Source organism: Pseudorca crassidens, chromosome 2 (genome assembly GCF_039906515.1).
Source record: "Pseudorca crassidens isolate mPseCra1 chromosome 2, mPseCra1.hap1, whole genome shotgun sequence".
Classification (NCBI taxonomy): Eukaryota; Metazoa; Chordata; class Mammalia; order Artiodactyla; family Delphinidae; genus Pseudorca; species Pseudorca crassidens.
The window spans coordinates 9,324,238-9,344,723 of NC_090297.1; the positions used below are offsets into that span (position 1 = coordinate 9,324,238).

At 47.3% G+C, this 20,486-nt stretch overlaps 1 protein-coding gene across 1 annotated transcript in view; it reads left to right on the plus strand.

Annotated features, from left to right (window-relative positions):
• The first annotated feature begins 5,276 nt into the window (after window positions 1-5,276).
• TNFRSF8 (TNF receptor superfamily member 8) overlaps window positions 5,277-20,486 on the plus strand; it is a 32,762-nt gene continuing 17,552 nt past the window's right edge. Inside the window, exons 1-5 of the mRNA XM_067711503.1 lie at window positions 5,277-5,364; window positions 7,795-7,888; window positions 8,243-8,400; window positions 10,726-10,842; window positions 13,822-13,974. Coding sequence (XP_067567604.1) covers window positions 5,277-5,364; window positions 7,795-7,888; window positions 8,243-8,400; window positions 10,726-10,842; window positions 13,822-13,974 — 610 coding nt within the window. The remainder of the gene's footprint in view (window positions 5,365-7,794; window positions 7,889-8,242; window positions 8,401-10,725; window positions 10,843-13,821; window positions 13,975-20,486) is intronic.

Below are 20,486 nucleotides of genomic sequence, written 5' to 3' on the forward strand. Positions count from 1 at the left end.
AACTTGGGCGGGTATAATATTACGCCTGGGACACGTTTTCTCTAGAACTTGGTAGGCATTGGTGCACTGTCTTCTCGTGATGGTTATTGCTGTGGGGGAGTCTGCAGTCAGCTTCTTTCCCCCTCTTTGTAGGTGACTGCAAGAATCATTCTTTCTCTAGTCTTAAGGATCAAAAACTTAACCAGAATATGCCTTGATATTAATTGTTTGGAAACAAATCTTCCTGGTATCTGGTATGTCTTTTCTATCTGCAGATTTAGTTCTTCCTTCATTTCAGGGGAACTGACATGGATTTTATCTCTGGTAAACAGATATATCTCATTGTCAACTTGATGGATACCAATTATTCTCATGTTTGATTGTCTTTGCCTTTCCTCCTTGTCTATCATCTTCATTAATTGCATTAATATCTATCTTTTTACCTTGCATTCACCGGTATTTTCTCAATCTTTTCTTCATGCCCTTAACTCAATTTTCTGTCTAATCTTTTTTGTTTCTTGCTGCCCAGGGCAAGACAGAGCCCCCAGGACACTGGTAGTTCACTTACTGAATTTCTAATTATGGTGTTGTGCATCTCAATTTGTTTTCTTTTGCTCTGCAGTCTCCCTTCTTATCTCATCCTTTTAAAACATCATCTTTTTTTTGAGCTCTTCCTTTATTGAATTACTATTCTTATTAATTTCATTTATAGTGTGAAGCACTCCTGGGATTGCTTGTTAGTTGCAGACTGGGTTCTTTGTCCTTGCAAACTATATTCCTATCTTTTTTAGATCTTTCTCTTGTTCTTGTCTTCCCTCCTCCCTCCCTTTCATCTTTCCTGCTATAGCATGTTTGCACTGTCACCTTCTTATACTTTTCCTTCTTGCTTGAGCTTAGCCGGGGCAGCAACTCTGTCCCTGATACAGTGTGAGGGATTTCTCCTTCACACTTGCCCCATCTCACTGGCCTTGAGTTCATCTTCCCAGCTCAGAGCATCAACTGGGGATTCTCAGGGTTACTTTTTGTTTTTTGGCTGTGCGGCGGGGCTTGCGAGGTCTTAGTTCCTCAACGAGGGATTGAACCTGGGCCACGGCAGTGAAAGCACTGAGTCCTAATCCCTGGACCACCAGGGAATTCCCAAGAATTACTTTAAAAAAAAATTGTGGTAAAATATACGTAACATAAAATTTATTATTTTAACCATTTAAAAATGTACTGTTCGGCGGCATGAAGTACATTCATATTTTGGGGTGACCATCACCATCACCCAGCTCCAGAACTTTTTCATCTTCCCCAGTTGAAACTCTCTCCCCATCAAACACTAGCTCCTCCTCACTCCCCGCACCCTCACCCCAAGCCGTTGGCAACTACCATTCTCTTCTCTGTCTCTATGAATTTGACTACTCTAGGATGTTCATAGAAGTGAAATCATACAATATTTATCCTTTTGTGACTTGTTTCACTTAGCGTAATATCTTCAAGGTGCATCTGTGTTGTAGCATGTGTCAGAATTTCCTTCCTTCTTAAGGCTGAATGGTAGTTCATTGGATGGATCCACCACATTTTGTTTATCCGTTGATGTCCATGGACACTTGGGTTGCTTACACCTTTGAGCTATTGTGAATATTGTTGCCATGAACATAGCTGTACAAATAGCTGTTCAAGTCCCTGCTCTCAATTCTTTACCCACTCAGCAGTGGAACTGCTGGATCATGTGGGAATTCTATGTTTAATTTCTTGAGGAATCCTGACTGTTACCTTTGAAACTCGTTTTAGGAGCCTGAGGGCGGCCTGGGTGGGGGTCAGAGAGCAGCCAGAGATGGGTGTTGTCATGGTGGCGGGGCTCTGCCTTCTCTTCTGTCAGATGGTCTTTACCAAGCTCCTGCTGCCTAGAAAGGGGTGCCCCCCACTCCTGGAGCTTCTGCTCATTCCCCCAACTAGGGAATTGGCAAGTCCACGCAGTCTTTTTTTTTTTTTTTGCGGTACGCAGGCCTCTCACTGTTGTGGCCTCTCCCGTTGCGGAGCACAGGCTCCGGACGCGCAGGCTCAGCGGCCATGGCTCACGGGCCCAGCCGCTCCGTGGCATGTGGGATCTTCCCGGACCAGGGCACGAACCCGTGTCCCCTGAATCGGCAGGCGGACTCTCAACCACTGCGCCACCAGGGAAGCCCCACGCAGTCTTTTCTGCCTCTGCCCAGGCCTTTGATATTACATGCAGGCAGCTACTCAGAGTGTTTTTTTCTTTTGTTTTCCGTGGATGTCTACCCACCGTCTTTAGGTGGAGTCTCCAGATTTTTGAAAATTATCAGGATTTTATTCTCTCCTCAGTACAGCTTCTAGGCTTTAGGTGAGAGTGAGGGGCTGTACCAGGGTCACTACAACGAGGAAGAGAGAGGGTCCCGAGATGGTTTTAAGAGCCAGGCGTAGGAGTGTGTGTGTCTGTGTGTCTTTTAATCATTGCTGCCCACACCCCATTGGCCAGAACCAAGTCACATGACCGCCTATCCATCTGCAAGGGAGACTGGGAAATGTAGTCTTCCTCTGAGTCCATTTGAAACAGGATTTGGGGAACGCATCACTGTGCTCTAGGGGATTCCTTCTCATAGCTGCAATTTCCTTTTGCATGTCTGAGGATATTAATTATACTGATTCCAAAGGCTTGTCCTGTTTTCTCTTTTATCTGTTTTCTTGAGCGTTAGTTCTGTTTGAGTTTGGGGCTCTTTCTTCTTCGTGCTGGTTTCTTCTGGTCTTTGGTGACTTCGATTTCTGCACGTGGGATCTGATGACTGGGGTAGGGTGGGGGTCTGCGAGTGGGGCTTGTGAAATCCACCTCCGGGGACTGCGAGGATGAGCGGGTGGGGTGGAGGTGCCGGGCAGGGTCTGTCAGAGGCTGGTCCTCTGGGACTGCAGGGTCCCTTCCTTCCCCCACGGCTGACCAGCCCGGGGGCACCGCCCAGCTCACCTCACCCGAGTATCCTTGGGGAGACGCTTGGCTTCTAGCTCTGTGGTGTGACTGGATGAGGAATGTGGGGCGAGGGACCCACCTGGGTGCTTCTGCTGCACTCCTTGTGGGATTCCCTCCCGCTTGCCCCTACCATTCACCCACTTGGATACAAGCACCCAGAGCCTCTCCTAGCATAATCAGTCGTATGGGGTACGTTTTGGACTGTGGTCTCCTTCCATCCAATTCCATCTGCCCTCCATATTTCTGGTTGACCAAAAATGCCCCTTCTTGTTTTCCCAGGGATATTTGCATTCTTTAATTACTATTTTTACCAGTGATCTTTTTTAAAGATAAAATTCATCATTTAAAGTGTACAGTGCTGTGTCGGACTTCCCTGGTGGCGCAGTGGTTAAGAATCCGCCTGCCAATGCAGGGGACACGGGTTCGAGCCCTGGTCCGGGAAGATCCCACATACCGCGGAGCAGCTAAGCCCGTGCGTCACAACTACTGAGCCTGCGCTCTAGAGCCCGCGAACCACAACTACTGAGCCCACGTGCCACAACTACTGAAGCCCGCGTGCCTAGAGCCTGTGCTCCACAACAAGAGAAGCCACGACAATGAGAAGCCTGCACACCGCATAGCCCCTGCTCGCTGCAACTAGAGAAAGGCCACGCACAGCAACGAAGACCCAACACAGCCAAAAATAAATAAATAAATAAATCTATTAAAAAATAAATAAAGTGTACAGTGCTGTGGTTTTATTATATTCACAATGTGCAACCACCACCACTATCTAATAAAAAGAAACCCCCTTAGCTCCCAATTCTCCCCTCCTTCCAGCCCCTGGCAATCACTAATCTACTTCCTGTCTCTATGGATTTGCCTACACTGGACATTTCATATAAATGGACTCATGCAGTAAGTGGCTTTTAGTGTCTGGCTTCTTTCACTTTATATAGTGCTTTCAAGGTTCATTCATGTTGTAGTGTGTATCAGCACTTCATTCCTTTTTATGGCTGAATAATATTGTGTTATATGGATATAACACATTTTGTTTATCCATTTATCAGTTGATGGACATTGGTGTCGTTTCTACTTTTTGGCTATTAGGAATCATGCTGGAATGAACATGCATGTACACGTTTTTGTGTGGACATGTGTTTTCAGTTGTCTTGGGTATGTACCTAAGAGTGGAATTGCTGGATCATATAGTAAATCTATGTTTAACTTTTTGAGGAACTGCCAGACTGCCTTCCACAGCTCTGTCCTACTTTATATTCCCGCTAGCATTCTATGAGGATTCCAATTTCTCCATATCCTCGCCAACACTTGTCTATCTTTTTTATTCCATCCACCCTAGTGGATATGACGTGGTCTGTCATAGTGGTTTTGGTTTGATGACTCATAGATGGATCTGATGACTAATGACATTGAACATCTTTTCATATGCTTACTGGCCGTTTGTATATCTTCTCTGGAGAAAAGTCTTCTTAAATCCTTTGCCCATTAAAAAAAAACCCCAAAATTTAATAGGCTTTTTTTTTAGAGCAGTTTTCAGTTTATAGAAAAACCAAGCAGAAAGTACAGAGATTTCCCATATGCCGCTCTCCTCACACTTTTCCCCAGTATTAACATCTTGCATTAGTGTGGTACATTGTTACAGCTGATGAACCAATATTGGTGCATTATTAACTAAAGTTCGTAGTTTACATTAAGGGTCACTCTTTGTGTTGTATATGCTATGATTTTTGACAAATGTGTAATGTCATTTATCCACTATTGCACTATCATACAGAATAGTTTCACTGCTTTAAAAATCTTCTGTGCTCTGCCCATTCATCTTCCCCTCCCGCACCCCCTACCAAACCCTGGCAACCACTGATCTTTTTACCGTCTCTGTAGTTTTGTCTTTTCCCGAAGGTCATGTAGTTGGAATCACAGTATGTAGCCTTTCCAATTGGCTGCTTTCACTGAGAAGTTTGCACTTAATGCTCCTCCATGTCTTTTTTGCCCATTTTAATATTGGGACATTCACTTCTTTTTAATACCATTTTAGTCATCTCCAGGGATGCAGGCTGGGAGGTGGAGGCTGCCTCATGGACCCCGCCTGCCCTCTAGTCCTCACATCAGGAACACCCTGGAAGGAAGGGCTGGGCATACCAGCTGCCCTGCCCAACAGAATGCCATAGCAGCATCCTCCCTCATGTGCTGGACTGTCCCTGGGACTTTTCTGAGTCCCTTCCCTTGCCCTCCCTCTGTCCCCGGTGACCCTTCTCTGTGTCCCTTAGACGACCTCGTGGAGAAGAAGCCATGCTCATGGAACTCTACCCGCGTCTGCGAGTGCCGGACTGGCATGTTCTGTGGCACATCAGTCGTCAACTCCTGTGCCCGCTGCCTCCCTCACTCCGTCTGCCCAACAGGGATGGTTGTCAAGTTCCAGGGTGAGTATCCCCACCCAGGACCACGATCTGTGCCAATGATTCACCTCCGCAGACCTCCCAACGACTCTCCACCTCCCACCTCCTCCTTCCTGTTGGACAGATCACATCTCCTATCCCGATGATGCCAGGGATGCAAACGGAGGCCCCTGCTGCCCCTTCCCTGCACCTCAGGTCCCAGGCTCAGAGAGTCCCAGGCACCGCCCTGGCTGGAAGAGGTCTTAGGTTGGTTTGAGGATCAGGGTAGAAATTCTTTGATGCCTGATAAACAAGAAAGAAACCTGAAGTTTCTGTCCTGGGAGTTTCCTGGAAGATGAGGGCTGGTTTCGCATTTTGGTCCAGGGATGCACCGTGCTTCTCACTCTACCATGCATTCGCACATGCTGTTCGCTCTTTCTGGGACACCCTTCCTTCCCCGATCACTCAGTCAACTCTGCTTTCAGTTCTCTGTCCAAACATCTCCTCCCGACCTCTCCCAGGTCACTTCTCGACATGGAGGCGAACACTTGTGTCTGTCTCGGTGTGGTCGGTGCTTGTACCCCTCCCTAGGCCATAGCTTCGTGAGGGCCACGGTCATCTCCCCACTGCCTAATTAGACACCCGGCACAGAATCTGCTCTTCAGAGATATGTGTTGAATGATGTGACAGGGAGATCAGAGCTGGGGGTGGTGGGGTTCAGATCTGGCCGGATTCTCTCTGGTCACACAGAATCCTCAGCGGAGGGACCCTCAGAAGCCCGCCACCCACAAGCAGGGGCAGGTGGTGGCGTGGAAAGTGTTCTGGATTGGACATCAGGTGCCTGGGATTTTGTACAGCTTTGCCTCGTGGGGCGTGTTCCCAGTCCTCTCTGGGCCTCAGTCTTCCCATCTGTAAAATGCAGAGGTGTGACTAGAAGGCCTTGCATGGGGGCTTTTCAGCTCAGAAACTCTTGTGTCTCTAAGAAAAGTAGCCTTGAGTTCTGTTGCTCCAAGCCTGTGGACCAGGTCTGGCTGGCGAAGCTCTCTCGACGGTGTTCCTGCACCTGCCACACGGTGGCGCCAGAGGCTTCTCTTTGCTGCCCCCAGACCTGCTGCCCGAGGCGGTGCCACGGGCCACGCTTAAAATGTGGCCAGTTGCACTGACATGTACTCAGTATAGAATATGCCCCCGATTTCAAATACTTAGTATAGGAAAAGAATGTAAAACATCTCATTAATTATTTTTTATGTTGATTACCTATTGGCATAATATTTTAGATATATTGGGTTAAATAAACGTATTGCTTAATTTCACTTGTTTCTTTTTTACTTTTTAAAATGTGGCTACTAGAAAATTTAAAACGATGACATGTGATTGACATATTTTATTGGACAGCACTGCTTTTTTTTTTTTTTTTTTTTTGGCACTGCTTTAGAAGTGCTCCAACCTTTGGCCGCGAAAGTCTGGCTAACTTCTAGATTCCTCTGTGGGACTTTCCACTGAGCAACTCGCAGGACCTCAGTCTCTTCCGCTGTAGAATGGAAAGTAGTTTCTGTCTCAGATCAAGCTTATGGCTAAGCCTTACACTAAGACCTTGCATAGGCTTTCTCCCCTGAAATTCTCCAGACGTCATAAGACTGTATTAGCCCCATTTTATGTGAGGAAATTGAGGTTCGGAGATGGCAGGTAATTAATTGCTCAAGACCGCAGAGCAGGGAATATCTAATCCAGTGTTTGAACCTTATGCCCAGGTCTTATCACCTCACCACAGTGCAGATAGATAAGTCAGCATTGCTCACACCCTCCTCTACCAAAACTTCCAAACTCCAGTCCACTTGATTGAAAGCACTATGTGTTTTCTTCTCCACTTTTGCTTCCACACAGTATTCTCCAGTACTCTTTGGCTTGCAAGTTACCATGTTTTTGGCTCATGTAACTGAAGTGTCTGAGGATAGCTTAGTGGAGCTTAAGGCATGGCTGGATCCAGGAGCTCTGTCTTTTCCCGTCTCTCATCTCTACTACCCTATGTGTTGGTTTGTCTGTAAAATACCTACCAGCAGCTCCTGGCTTGCTTCCTTCCTACCCAACCCGAGTGGAAAGACAGCTTCTCCTTCCCACATTCTCAACAACCAAAATAAAATCTTGAAATTGCCTCTCATAGGCGTGTCTTGGGTCATGTGCCCACCCCTGAACCAGTCCATCATGGCCAGAGGAATGGGATGGATTGATTGGTCCAGCCTGGTCCCATGGCTACTCCTGAAGTGGGGTCCCAGCCCCCTACCACAGACATTGAGACTGGGAGGTGTAATTCTCCAGGGAAAATTGGACGGCTTTACCCCAAAAGGGAACGGATGCTGGGCAGGCACAAACATCAGATGGCCACTGTGTTTTCCTGGGTTGCGGTGGTAAAAGGCGTATTTCGGAGCCTCTGGCTCTGTAATACCAAGTCTGAAGGCATCACCATCCTCCCTGCAGGCACAGCGCAGAGGAACACTGTCTGTGAGCTGCCTTCCCCAGGGGCCAGCCCCAACTGCAGCGCCAGCCCGCAGGACTGCAAGGCCCCTGCCAGGTGACTCCCAGCCCCCTCCTATCCTGCTGACCTTAGCGTGGGGCTGTCCCACCCCACAGGAGGTCCAGGGCACTGCTGGCTGGGGATGAGGATGGGGTTCAGCCCAGGGAGCCTCTCTGCCAGCCCACAAGTCATTTGAGGCCTTACTGTGTGCCCAGCCTGCCCTGAGCAGACAGGAGACCGAGAAGGCCTAGAAAACACAGCCCTTACTCCCAGGAGCTGACGGCGGGCCCTCCAGAGGCTGTGGGCAGAGCGTCTGGGGACCTATTCTCTATGGAAATGGTTATCGCTGAGCGCAGACTCCCCTTGTCCCATCAGGAAAATTGCCAGACCCATCCCCCGCTTCCTTCCCAGCAGCACCATCCCCCAGGCCAAGCCCACCCTGACCTCTCCAGCAAGCTCTGATGCCAGGACCACACTTCTCGGAGGGGGCGCCCCCCTCGCCCCAGAAGATGCTTCTGAAATCACTGCCCACTCTAGCTCCTCCGTGGGGAGGCTCAGTCCAGATCCAGGTAAGTTCTCCAGAGAAGCTGTGCGCTGTCTCCAGGGAAACGGTGTCCGATGGCTGGGCGACTGTGTGTGGCAGTCAGGGCAGGCAGGCACCGAGCTGTGGTCTTTCCCAGCGTGGGGAGAAGAGGGTCTCCGGGTCTTCTGGGGCTGAGGGCTTCGAGGGCCAGAGTAGATAATGGAAGGACTCATTCGTGTCACCTTTCGGGTGCCAGACACTGAGGCAGGTGCTGGGGCATATGCAGCAGAGCAGGCCAGCCTCTGCAGATGTCGACTGGATGCCCCCCCCCGGTTCCCATGGTGACAGACTGGGGTCCTCAGCTCACTCCTGTTTATTGCCCAATAGCCTTCCATTGTATAGATAGGGACACCACACTTTGTTCATCCAAACAGTTTTTGGATTTTTGAGTGGTTTCCATTTCGGGGCTATAATGAAAAACATTTGTGTGAATGTATGTTTTCATTTCTCTCTTTTTAAAAAATTGATTTGTCGGGGCTTCTTATAATTCTTTGTCCTATAATTGTGTCCAAAGCATCTTCGCCCACCCTGTGGCTTGCCTTCTCCTCCTCTTTGCGGTGTCTTTTGAGGAAGCGACGCTCTTCATTTCAGCGCAGTCAGATTGATCCATCTTTTCCGTTATGACTCCAGCGCTTTCCATGTCCTGCTTTGTAAGGCTTCCCCTCCGCTGAAGTCTCCACGACGCCCTACATTTATTTTCTAAGGTCATTGCTGTTTTGCCTTTGTTTAAAGAGCCCCCATGAACATTCACTTGAACCCACACCATTTATCAAATAAATTGTCTTTTCCCCACCGTTTCACGTGCCATCTTCGTTGTAAATCAAGGGTCCATAGATGTGTGGGCAGGATTCTGGAGTCTCTATTCTATTCATTGGTCTCTGTGTATTCCGTGTGAATACCATTCTCTCTGATTACTATAGTTTTCCAGTAAGTCTGGATGCTTAAGCAACTACTCCAACTTTGGTCTTCAACAGTGTATTGGCTGTTCTTGGTAATTTGCATATCCACATAAATTTTAGAATCAGCTTTTCAAATCTCATAAGATATCCTATTGGGATTTTAATTGGGATTGCATTGACTCTACAGATCAGTTTGAAGAGAATCCACCTCTGCAGTATTGAGTATATGGTATAGCTCTGCATTTATTTAGGTCTTCTTTATTTTTATTTACAAATTTTTTATTTTATATTGGAGTATAGTTGATTTACAATGTTGTGTTAGTTTCAGGTGTACAGCAAAGTGAATCAGTTATACATATACATATATCTATTCTTTTTCAGATTCTTTCCCCATATAGGTTATAACAGTGTATTGAATAGAGTTCCCTGTGCTATAAGTAGGTCCTTGTTGATTATCTGTTTTATATATAGTAGTGTATATATATAAACTATATGTTATATGTTAATCCCAAACATATATGTTATATATGTTAATCCCAACATATATATATGTTAATCCCAAACTCCTAATTTATCCCTCCCACTCCTATTTAGGCCTTCTTTAAATTCTCCCAATAATGTTTTATTATTGTCTGTGTAGAAATAGTTACATCTTTTGGTTAGATTTCTAAGTATTTGGTATTTCTGATGATGATGTAAATGGTATCTTTTTTAATATTTCATGTTCTAACTTTTTATTGTATTATTTTGAACTATGTGCAATGCCAGTATTTGACTGTTTCTGTACTATCAAAATGGCAATTTCATGTGGTTCCATGCAAATATATAGACGTTCAATTGATTTTGATATAATAACATTATATCCAACTACCTTGCGAAACTCACTGATTTCTTCTAATAATGTACCTTCAGACTCTTCGGATTATCTGTGCACTCAATGCTATCATCTATCCATAACTGCTTGGTATCTTCCTTTCTAAACCTTACCACTGTTATTTCTTTTTCTTGCCTTATTGCATTGCCTATGATCCCCAGGACCAAACTAAATAGAAGTTGGGATAGTAGGCATCCTTGCCTCATTGCTGAACTCAAAGGGAAAGTGGCTACCAAAGTTTTGAGCAGGGCAGTGACAGAGCAGTGAGACTGGGGAGAGGGCTCTGGCAGAGGGGAGGGACTGGAAGTGGGGGTGGGGGGCAGTTAGGAGGCAGTTAGCACTCTTCTCCTGTGTGGCCTTAGACACATTCCTTCCGTCTCTGAGCCTCAGGACTCCCTCTGAAGGGCTGATGGACATGTGCAGAGTTTGGGAGCTGGCCATGGAGCTGGGGGGCTTCAGTAATGGGGATGGTGGTGGGATGTGGGCGAGGCCTCTGTCAAGGTGGCCTGGCCTGAAGCTTCTCTGCTTCTTTTCCCAGGGCTGACCCTGCAACAGCCATGCCCTCAGGGGTCTGCCGACTGCAGGAAGCAGTGTGACCCTGACTACTACCTGGACAGGGACGGTCGCTGCACGGCCTGTGTGAGCTGTTCAGGAGGTAAGGGCCTTGTTTCTCCTCCAGAGGCTCCTTCCAGGGAGCAGGTGGGGTCTTAGACAAGAGGCCAAGAATCTGGGGGTGGGAGCCTTGAGCTTGGTCTCGGATGCTCAGCCCTTGGGAGCCTGGTTCACCTTTCTGGCGTTTTTTGAGCAGTTGGCTTCTAGTGACTCCTACTCAAGATTGTGGGTTTTGATGGCCGTGACCCCTTTTCAGAGAGCTTCCATTCACTCAGTCTTTCCTGCAAGGAAATATTTGTCGATCACCTACCTGTTTCAAGCTTGTCTCATTATTTTTGTACATATCCTATGATGTCTGGATTGCAATTGCCCCCATTTTACAGAAGAGGAAACTGAGGCTCAGGGAAGTCAGAGGGCTTCCAAGGGCCACAAGCCCTCGCAAATGGCAGGGCCAGGATTTGAACCTAGGGGGTCTGCCACTGGGTTCTGAGCTCATCACTCCACTGTGCTGCCTCTTAGAGCACCTCTGCACAAGCACTTAGAGACTGACTGCTATATGCATGGTGGGATGATGTCCTGCCAGAGTTTCCCCTGCGGCCAGCTCCCCGCAGCCTCACAACACCACCAGCCTCCCTGTGACGTCCAAGCAGGTGCCCAGGCCCCGGGCTGCCATGGATGTAGCCCCGGTCCACTCACAGTGGCCACCACCACCAGGGGGAGGCGTGATTCTGCCTCTGCAGCAACACGGACTGGAGTTCAGGGAGGCCAAGTCGGGAAAAGACACTCCGTTCGTGGTTGCTGGGGTCACTGTTGCAATTACTAAGGTCACAGAGCAAATTTTCTCAAAACTGAGTGGTGAAAAGCAAACTATTCGCTGTACTCGTGGAGTCTGTGGGACAGAATTCAGACCCAGCACCGCGGGGACACCTGGTCTCTGCTCCACGATGTCTGGGATCTCAGCTGGAAAACTTGAAGCCTGGAGCTGGAATCATCTGAAAGCTTTTACATTCTCGGGTCTGGGGTCGATGCGGCTGCGGGCTGGGCCCTCAGATCCTCTCCATGTCGGCCTCTATATGGCCTGCTTCGGGCGTCCTCAAGTGCTGGGTGCTGGACTCAAAGATGAGTTGGGGTGGGGTGGGGTGTAGAAACCATACCCGTTTTTATGACCCAGCCTCGGAATTTACACGGTGTAACTTCCACTACATTCTGCCTGCGGAGGTGGTCACAGGGCCCCCTTGAGTCACGGAAGGAAAAAAAAAAGCCTTCTTTTTTTTCTCTTCTTTTGGCCGTGCCGCATGGCATGTGGGATCTTAGTTCTCCGACCAGGGACCATGCTTCTTGATGGGTAAGTGGCCGAGCTCTGGAAGAGCAGACAGACCCAGAGCTATTGCTGCGGCCATTCCTGGAAAAATATCATCTGTCACAGCTGCTGCGTCAGATGGGGAAACAAGAGATGGCTCTGGGCCCAAGAATTCCTTCAACTTGAATAACTGAAGCCCTGCAACCCTGTGGAGTGGAGCCCAAGGGGCTGGGGTCAAGTCTTGGCTCTACTGCTCGGGAGCTTATAAGCGCAAGCAAGTTTCTTAACCTCTCTGGGCCTCAGTTTCCTCATTCGTCAAATGCGCAGAATCATAGACCTCTCTCAGAGACCTGTTCTGGGAGTTAGAAAGGTTAAGCCGGGTTGATCTGGATAGAGCGCTAAAATCACTGCCTTGCGCACACTCGGTTATGTTAATACCATATTATAAGGAATAACGAGAGGTTTCAGGAAGACACTGTGCAGTCCCTTATCTTTATCGTGCAAGGCTTCTAAGCCTGTAAGTATCCCGCTGATCGAGAAATGTCCTTATTGAGCGAATCACATTTGTCTAAACTACTGATGCAGTGATTCTATTTTCACCCGTAAACAGAGCACGTAGAATATCCCCAGACATGTATAAATGCATTCTTATACTTCTTCTTTTACAAAACCACTAACAATTTTTTTTTTTGATTTTTGAAAAAACCCACTTTTCATCATGGAAAATTTCAAACATATTCAGAAGTAGAGAGAATCAGGAATGGTTACGGACTATCGCCCAGTTGTAAAGAATTATCAGTCAGGGCCAGTCTTGGTTCATCTCTACCCATGCCCACTCACGCCTGTTCTCTGAATTCTTTTCTTTATTTAAAAATTTATTTTGGGCTTCCCTGGCGGCGCAGTGGTTGAGAGTCCGCCTGCCGATGCAGGGGACACGGATTCGTGCCCCGGTCCGGGAGGATCCCACATGCCGCGCAGCGGCTGGGCCCGTGAGCCCTGGCCACTGAGCCTGCGCGTCCGGAGCCTGTGCTCCTCAACTGGAGAGGCCACAACAGTGAGATGCCCGCATACCGCAAAAAAAAAAAAAAATTATTTTATTTTAGTTTTTTGGGATATTTTCTTTTAATAGCTTTATTGAGATATAGTTGACATACAATAAAATGCACACGTTTAAAGTGTGCAGTTTGATAGGTTTTGTCACATGTGTGTAGCTGTGAAACCACCACCACAGTCAAGACAATGAACTGTCCGTCACCCACCAAAACTTTCCTCACGTTCCTTACCATCCCTCCCGTCGCTCCCTGCCTCTGCTCCCATTCCTAGGAAACAGTTATGCTTTCTGTCACTATGGAATAATTTGCATTTTCTGGCTTTTCCTATAAACAGAATCATAGAGTATACTCCTTTTTTTTTTTTTTTTTTTTGGCCGTGCCACGTGGCAGGCAGGATCTTAGTTCCCCGACTAGGGATCAAACCTGTGTCCCTTGCAGTGGAAGCTCAGAGTCCTAACCACTGGACTGGCAGGGAAGTCCCTATATACACCTTTTCTTGTCCACCTTCTTTCGCTCAGCATAATTATTTTGTGCACCAAAAGATCTGCCCAACGGAATCATCAGATGAGCATGTGCTCCTGGGCAAATATGTCTCTGTCCTCCTGGGGCTTCTCTGGACCCCTGCCCTCTCCATCCCAGTCCTTCCTCAGGACCCTTCTCTGTCCCGCAGACCACCTCGTGGAGAAGACACCTTGCATGTGGAACTCCTCCCGCGTCTGCGAGTGTCGACCTGGCATGTTCTGTGCCACATCGGCCTCCAACTCCTGTGCCCGCTGCGTCATCCGCCCCATCTGCCCACCAGGGATGGTCACCAAGCTCCAGGGTAAGCAGTTCACACCCCCAACCAAGGGGCTGAGTTCTCTGTCCTTAGGGCTGCCCCTCTCCCCACCCCCAACTACAAATGACTTTCAATCCCAGCTGTTAACTAGGTCAGGTTTGGGCTATGTTTTCTCTTTGAATAGTTAGATCCAGGGAGTGGGATAAAATCCAAACTTGGCATTTTGGTAAGAGTTTCTGAGGATTATTTTAAAAATTTTAAATTATTAAAAAAAATTTTATTCTTCTTCTTGAAATTGTTGGTCTGGTAAAATCTTGACTTGTTTGCAAGGCTGTTTTATTGACTCAAGATAGATCAATATAAAGTTTATGAAGAAGGTTCCAATTCAAATGATGGACATTCACCAGAGTGTAAAAAAGTATAAACCCTTGACAGTAGACAAAAAGACAAACAAAAAAGAGTTCATCAGCAGATGAGAGATTTCAACAAATTTTTAGAAGGTGGAAAACAGATGGAAGGGTGGTAACAAATGAAACCAAGTGGAGGAAAGCTTATGTAACTAGAATTCACTCCACGAGGCCTGCAGAAAAGTGAGGGGTAAGTTGCTCCTAAGACCCACCAGAGAGGCTCTGGGCTTAGAGCAGGCGAGCAAAACGAAGGATGGGGGTGAAGTGGAGAATTAGAAAGTTCAGTGAGCTGCAACTTCATCTCGAAAATAAAAATTTGTAACAATGCAAAATCCACCAACCAAAGTACAATCTAAAAATAAAACAAACGAATGAATATAACAACAGCAAAAAAATGTGAACAATGGTATACCATGGGCATTGACCAGTCTGAGAGATGGTGACTGATTTTTTTATCCCCTGATGAAAATGATCAACTTTTTGGCTAATGACACTGAAGGACTATCTAGGGAAAGCTAGATATTGGCCACTCTGGTGCAAAGCCCCCTTTGCTTGTGTCTTTGGGAGTACATCCTGTCAATGGGCTGTTCCTGCTAAGTCACGCTGAAGTGAAGCCTGCCAGCTCACACTCCCCACCCATGAGCCCAGAGTTCCCAGGCAGACCTCCTGCTGAGGGAAGAGACCCACTGTGAAAATGACATACTAACAACACAGTAGAAGAAACCCCACCTGCCGCTGGAATGGTCAACATCGTTCTTTTTAAATAAATATGAATGAGCAGTAAAGATTTTCAGACTTATAAGGAAAAACAGTAGTATGAAGGAGAATAACAAGATACACAAACAGAAAAACTTACTACAGATGAAGCAATGATGAACCCAGGAATGGAAGAGAAAAAAATTAGTGTCCACAGAAAAACTCCAGAAGTTGTTACAACCACAAAGTGAGAACAGAAGGCAAAGAAGAAGGAACAGCAAGAGAGTAAAGGGCAAGAAATGGCTTTTAGAAAGTGCCCTTGTTACCAATCTGTTGCCTCTCAGGTCCCAATTCACCCTTGAGTACCTGCTGTGCCCTAGAGGATTAGACTCTTGGAAGATTTCTCCTCCTTGAGTGTGATGCTATGCTTTGCCAGTAGGGGGCGCTAGAGGACCACTGCGGGAGAAAGGAGGCTTCTCTTGGCTATATTTGTTTTTTCCTGCTCCTGCTGCAGAGTCTGCCTGCAGGGCCTGTGGGTGGGGACATCTGGTGGTGTCCTGCCCCAGTCATGCTTCCAGAGCAGACAGTCCCTCGGCAACCACAGACCCAAGCTAGGTCTGGCGACCACCTTCCATGCTTCAGGCCTCATGTCAGCAAAAATGCCATAATTTCCTCTGTGGTCCCAGCCTCCCACCCCGCCCCGCTCCCAGCCTTGGGTCTTCTGCACACCATTTCTCGACACAGTTACTGTGTGCTCCCACGGTGGTGTCCCAGCTTTCCCTGTGTACCTGACCTGAAAAGTGAGACCTCAGATTGAAATGACCTACCGGGAGCAAAGCAGGATGAATGAAAATTACCCACGTGTAGACATAATAGATGCACCACCGTTTATTTATCCATTCACCAGTTGATGGACATCTGGCTTGTTTCCAGTTTAGGGCTATTATGAGTAATAGCAGCTACCACTGTTCTTGTACAGGTCTTTGTATGGACATATATTTTCATTTCATGGGTAAATACCTAGGAGACGGATGACTGGGTCACTGTGCTGGCCACACAGAATGTCTTTGAGGGCCAGATCAAAGCTGGCCACCTGTGATCTGATCCAACCACATCATTTTACACGTGGAGAGGACCATACGTAGTGCCAGAGCTAGAGCTGGAACACAGAGCTCCTGAGTCATAGCCAAGTGCTCTCTACTGGACCACACCAGCTCCTTCTTAGTTGAACAGAGAATGTTTTACTTAGCTAAAATACAATTACGTTTGAAAGCAGAATAAAAACATTTTCAGACATAACAGGGGAGAAATTCTGCTTTCCCCCCATGTATCCTTTCTTAGAAAGTTACTTGAAGATGTAATTCTGTTAACTGAGGGGCAAAAAAGAAAAAAGAAAAAGCCATGAACTCTAGAAAACAGTGGTTCTATCCCAGGAGAGCAAAGAAGGGGAGTCCCAGAATGACAGCTGTGCTAAAGACATTACAACATCTGGTTGAGCCCCATCAGAGCAAGAAAATGAAGGGCTCCAGGGAACTGTCTGTAGGAATAAAAGGTAGAATTACAATTTCATGAGTAGTAGAGTTGAAAAACTTGAGGATACGGTAAATGCACGTTATTCTTTTATCAACAAGGAAAAGAAAGGTGACTGAAAACTCTAGGGAAAATAAAAAGCTGACAAGAAATGTAGAGTTCAAATATGAAGATGAAAATTTCATCTGATTTTAAGCAATTTCTGGTTGTACCAGAAAAGAATTCCATTTGACCTTGATGTTAAGACCCTTCTCCTTCAAATGACCCAAGGATCAGGTGTTTCAATTTAAAGAGAAATATTTAAGTGTGGTGTATCTTTTTTAGTTTCTAAATTGAGACTAAAAGCAGTCAGCTTCTTCCCCCTCTTCCAATGGGCCCTCTCCAGAGAACACAGGCAGACTAAGTATGGGCTAAACCATGCCTTCTTCTCACCTTCAGATCCAAAGGAGGAAGAAAAGGGAGGGTCAGTAACCCAGGGAGAAAAGAGGGTGAGGTATGGTACATACAGAGAAGGGATGAGAGGCACCCAGGAGCGCTGGGCCCACCTTCTCCGCTTAGAGTAAGGGCAGCAGTTCTGTGGCTGGTTCCTGTCGTAGGTGTTCCAGTGGCAGCTCAGACGGAGGCTGCCTTAGAGAGAGGCCAGAGGGTGCTAACTGGGTGTAGCCACAGTTGGTGTTCTTGAGCCCAAGAGCTCCCCCAATCCTCTGGAAGCCAACTCTCACTGAATTCCCACAACATCTCAAATGCAAATAGAAACTAGCATAACAAACTGCATTATCTTCCTCATAGCCCAAGGCCTCCCGGGCCTCAACTAATTTAGGTAATTGTCTGGTGACCACGTGGAAAGACATAGCATGTATTTATGTATTTGGAGACCCCCAAAATCAGACGGTTCTTCAGGACCCTACCAATGCAAGAAGAAAATTAATCCTAGCCTCACTTTCTCTTCAGAATGTTTCAGGAAAACTCTGAGAGGTATCATGAGAGCCTTTAGAAGGGAGGCGTGTGTGGGCGGGAGGTTCGTTTTGTACCACGTAAGGGAAGGGGTGCCGCCTCCAGGAACATGGGGGCAGAGAGGGTTAGTAGCTGGGCTGGACCTACTTCAAATGTGGGTCATTTTTTTTTTTCTGTCCTAGAAAAGCAGTTAATCATAAGGTTGTAAGAAAGTGCTCAGGCCCCAGGCAGGAGGCAGTGCGGTCCAATGGAAGGTGCTCTGGGCTGGGACTCAGGAGCCCTGATTTCTGACTCTAGCTCCGGCTCTGTGGTCCTCTCCATTTGTAAAACGAGGTGGCTGGGTCAGATCAGAGATGACCATGCTTGAACTGGTCCTCAAAGACATCCTGTCTGGTCAGCACAGTGACACAGCTTTTCTGCTCCTATAGGTACTCAAGTGAAATGAAATTATATGTTTTCACAAAGACTTGTACAAGAATACTCACAGCTGCCTTGTTTATAATAGCTTCAAACTGGAGACAACCCAAATGTCCATCAACTGGTCACCGGCTAAATACATCTCTACAATGGAACAACTACTCAGCAATAAAAAGGAATGAATTACTGAGACAAGCAACGGGAATGAATCTCAGAAACATTATGCTGAGTGGAAGAAGTCAGACACCAAAGAGTACACACTGCACCATTCTGTCTAATGAAGTTCTGGAGGCAGACTCATCTGTAGTGACATGAAGCAGATCCGTGGCTGCCCGGGTGTGGGGGAGGATCGATTGCAAAAGGACAAGGGAACTTAGTGGGGAGGCGGGGATGTTCTAGATCTTGAGTGGAGTTACAGTTACCTGAAGGTACAGTCATCCCTCAGTGTCCGCGGGGGATACCCGAATCTGAGGATACTCAAATCCCTCATGTAAAATGGCAAGGTACAGCGGGCCCTCCGTCTCTGCGTGTTCTGCATCCGTGCGGTCAATCAGTCTGCAGTTGGTTGAATCCTCGGGTGTGGAATCCTCGGATGTGACCCGCAGATATGGAGGGCTGACTGCTGAATGTATACATTCCTCAAAACTCATCAAACCGTGCGCTTAGGGGACATTTCCTTCTATGTAAATCATGCCTCAATAAAACTGATTTCAGAAGAAAAGAACTTTAAGAATTGAGGCGACATTTACATACCAGAAGATGTTTAAATTTATTTGTTTGTTTACATTTATTTAATGAGATTTCTCTTCAATGAAACCAGGAAGTCTGCAGTCACGAGGCCACCTTCCCGCATGGTCACAGCTGGCTGGAGATGAGGAGTAGCTTTCTTTTTTTTTTTTTTTGAAATATTTATTTATTTAGGCTGCTCCAGGTCTTAGCTGCAAAATGTGGGCTCTTTAGTTGCCCCATGCGAACTCTTAGTTGCAGCATGCAGGATCTAGTTCCCTGACCAGGGATCAAACCTGGGCCCCTGCGCGGGGAGCACAGAGTCTTACCCACTGGACAACCAGGGAAGTCCCCCAAGGAACAGCTTTTGCACTTTGATCTTTTGAAACACAAATCTGATCGTCTCAGCCAATTAGAGCCAGAGGAATAGTGTGTTACAAAAACCTCGACATTGCAGCATTCATCTCTCACTCCTCTGTGAGTCAGCTGGGCCGCTCTGCGGTCTTGCCAGGGTTTGAAGGTTTGGTTTGGGTTTGCTCTGCATGTACTTCTGGGACCAGCGGGGGCTGGCTACCCGCCCCTGGCGTGGTCTACTTATGGCAACGGTGGGAGTGCAGAAAGGGGGCGGTGGAGGTCAGATGCCTCTTGAGGTCCAGCCATCGCTTCTCTCCCGTTCCACTGACCAGACAAGTCACACGGCCAAGTTCAGACACCATAGGGGTGGGGGATGCACAGACACCTGCCTTGACCTGAAGGAGCTGCAGAGTCACCTGGCAAAGGGTGTGGACGTGGGGCAGGATGCAGACGTGGGACCACCATGCAATCTACCACACCTATCCCACCCTGTTGCTAATTAAAACCATCACTTTGGGGAGAAAGACCCAGCGTTTAAAACAGCCTTATTGCAGTCTAATTTACATACCATAATATCTACTAGTTTTAAGTGTACAGTTCAGTAATTTTAAGAAATTTACAAAGTTGTGAAACTATTACCACCTTCTAAGAAACCTTGCAGGTTAGTTAGTTGACTAACCCTAACACTTGTAGGGCATGGGTCAGTCAATCCCATGCCCACCCCCAGCCTGGATAACCACTAATCTACTTTCTTGTTCCTCTAGATTAGGGTTTTGGGGACATTTCCATCATATGCATCCTCCTGTGTCTGGCTTCTTTCACTGAGCATAACACTTTCGAGGTTCGTCCACGCTGTAGCTGTATTAGTACTTCATTCCTTTTACTGCCAAACAATATTCTAGTGCACACGTCTACTGCATTTTGTTCATCTGTTTCCAGCGGATGGGCGTGTGGGTGGTTTCCACTTCTTTGACTTCTATGAAGAATGCTGCTATGAGCCATCTCCTCCCTCCCCCCACCTTCTATTTCCTCTGCTTAGAAATCTCCACCCCTACTCACATCCCAGCAATCCCTTCCTCAGGGAAGCCTCCCTGGTCAGATGAGGTCAAGTCTCCCATTACAGGGACCCCACCTGCCTTCGTGTGACGCCTGAGTCTGTGAGCCCCGCCAGCCGGTGGGCCCCCAGGGGTGGGGATCTTGTCCGTTTTGCTCACTGCTCTGTCCCAGCTCCCAGCACAGTCCCCAGGACATAGTAGGTGCTGAATAAAGGGCTGTTACAGTGGAGGGAAGCGAGGAGGGAGGGAGAGAGGAAGTGAGGAGACAGAGCCAGGACACAGACCTGGGTCTGCCTGGCTGCAGTGTCCTTCCCGCCCCATGTTGCTACCTCCTTGGACGTCACTAGTCCAGATGGGTAGGGCTCCTTGGCACTGATTCCTTTTTTTTTTTTAATTTAATTTTAAAAATGGAAGTCTA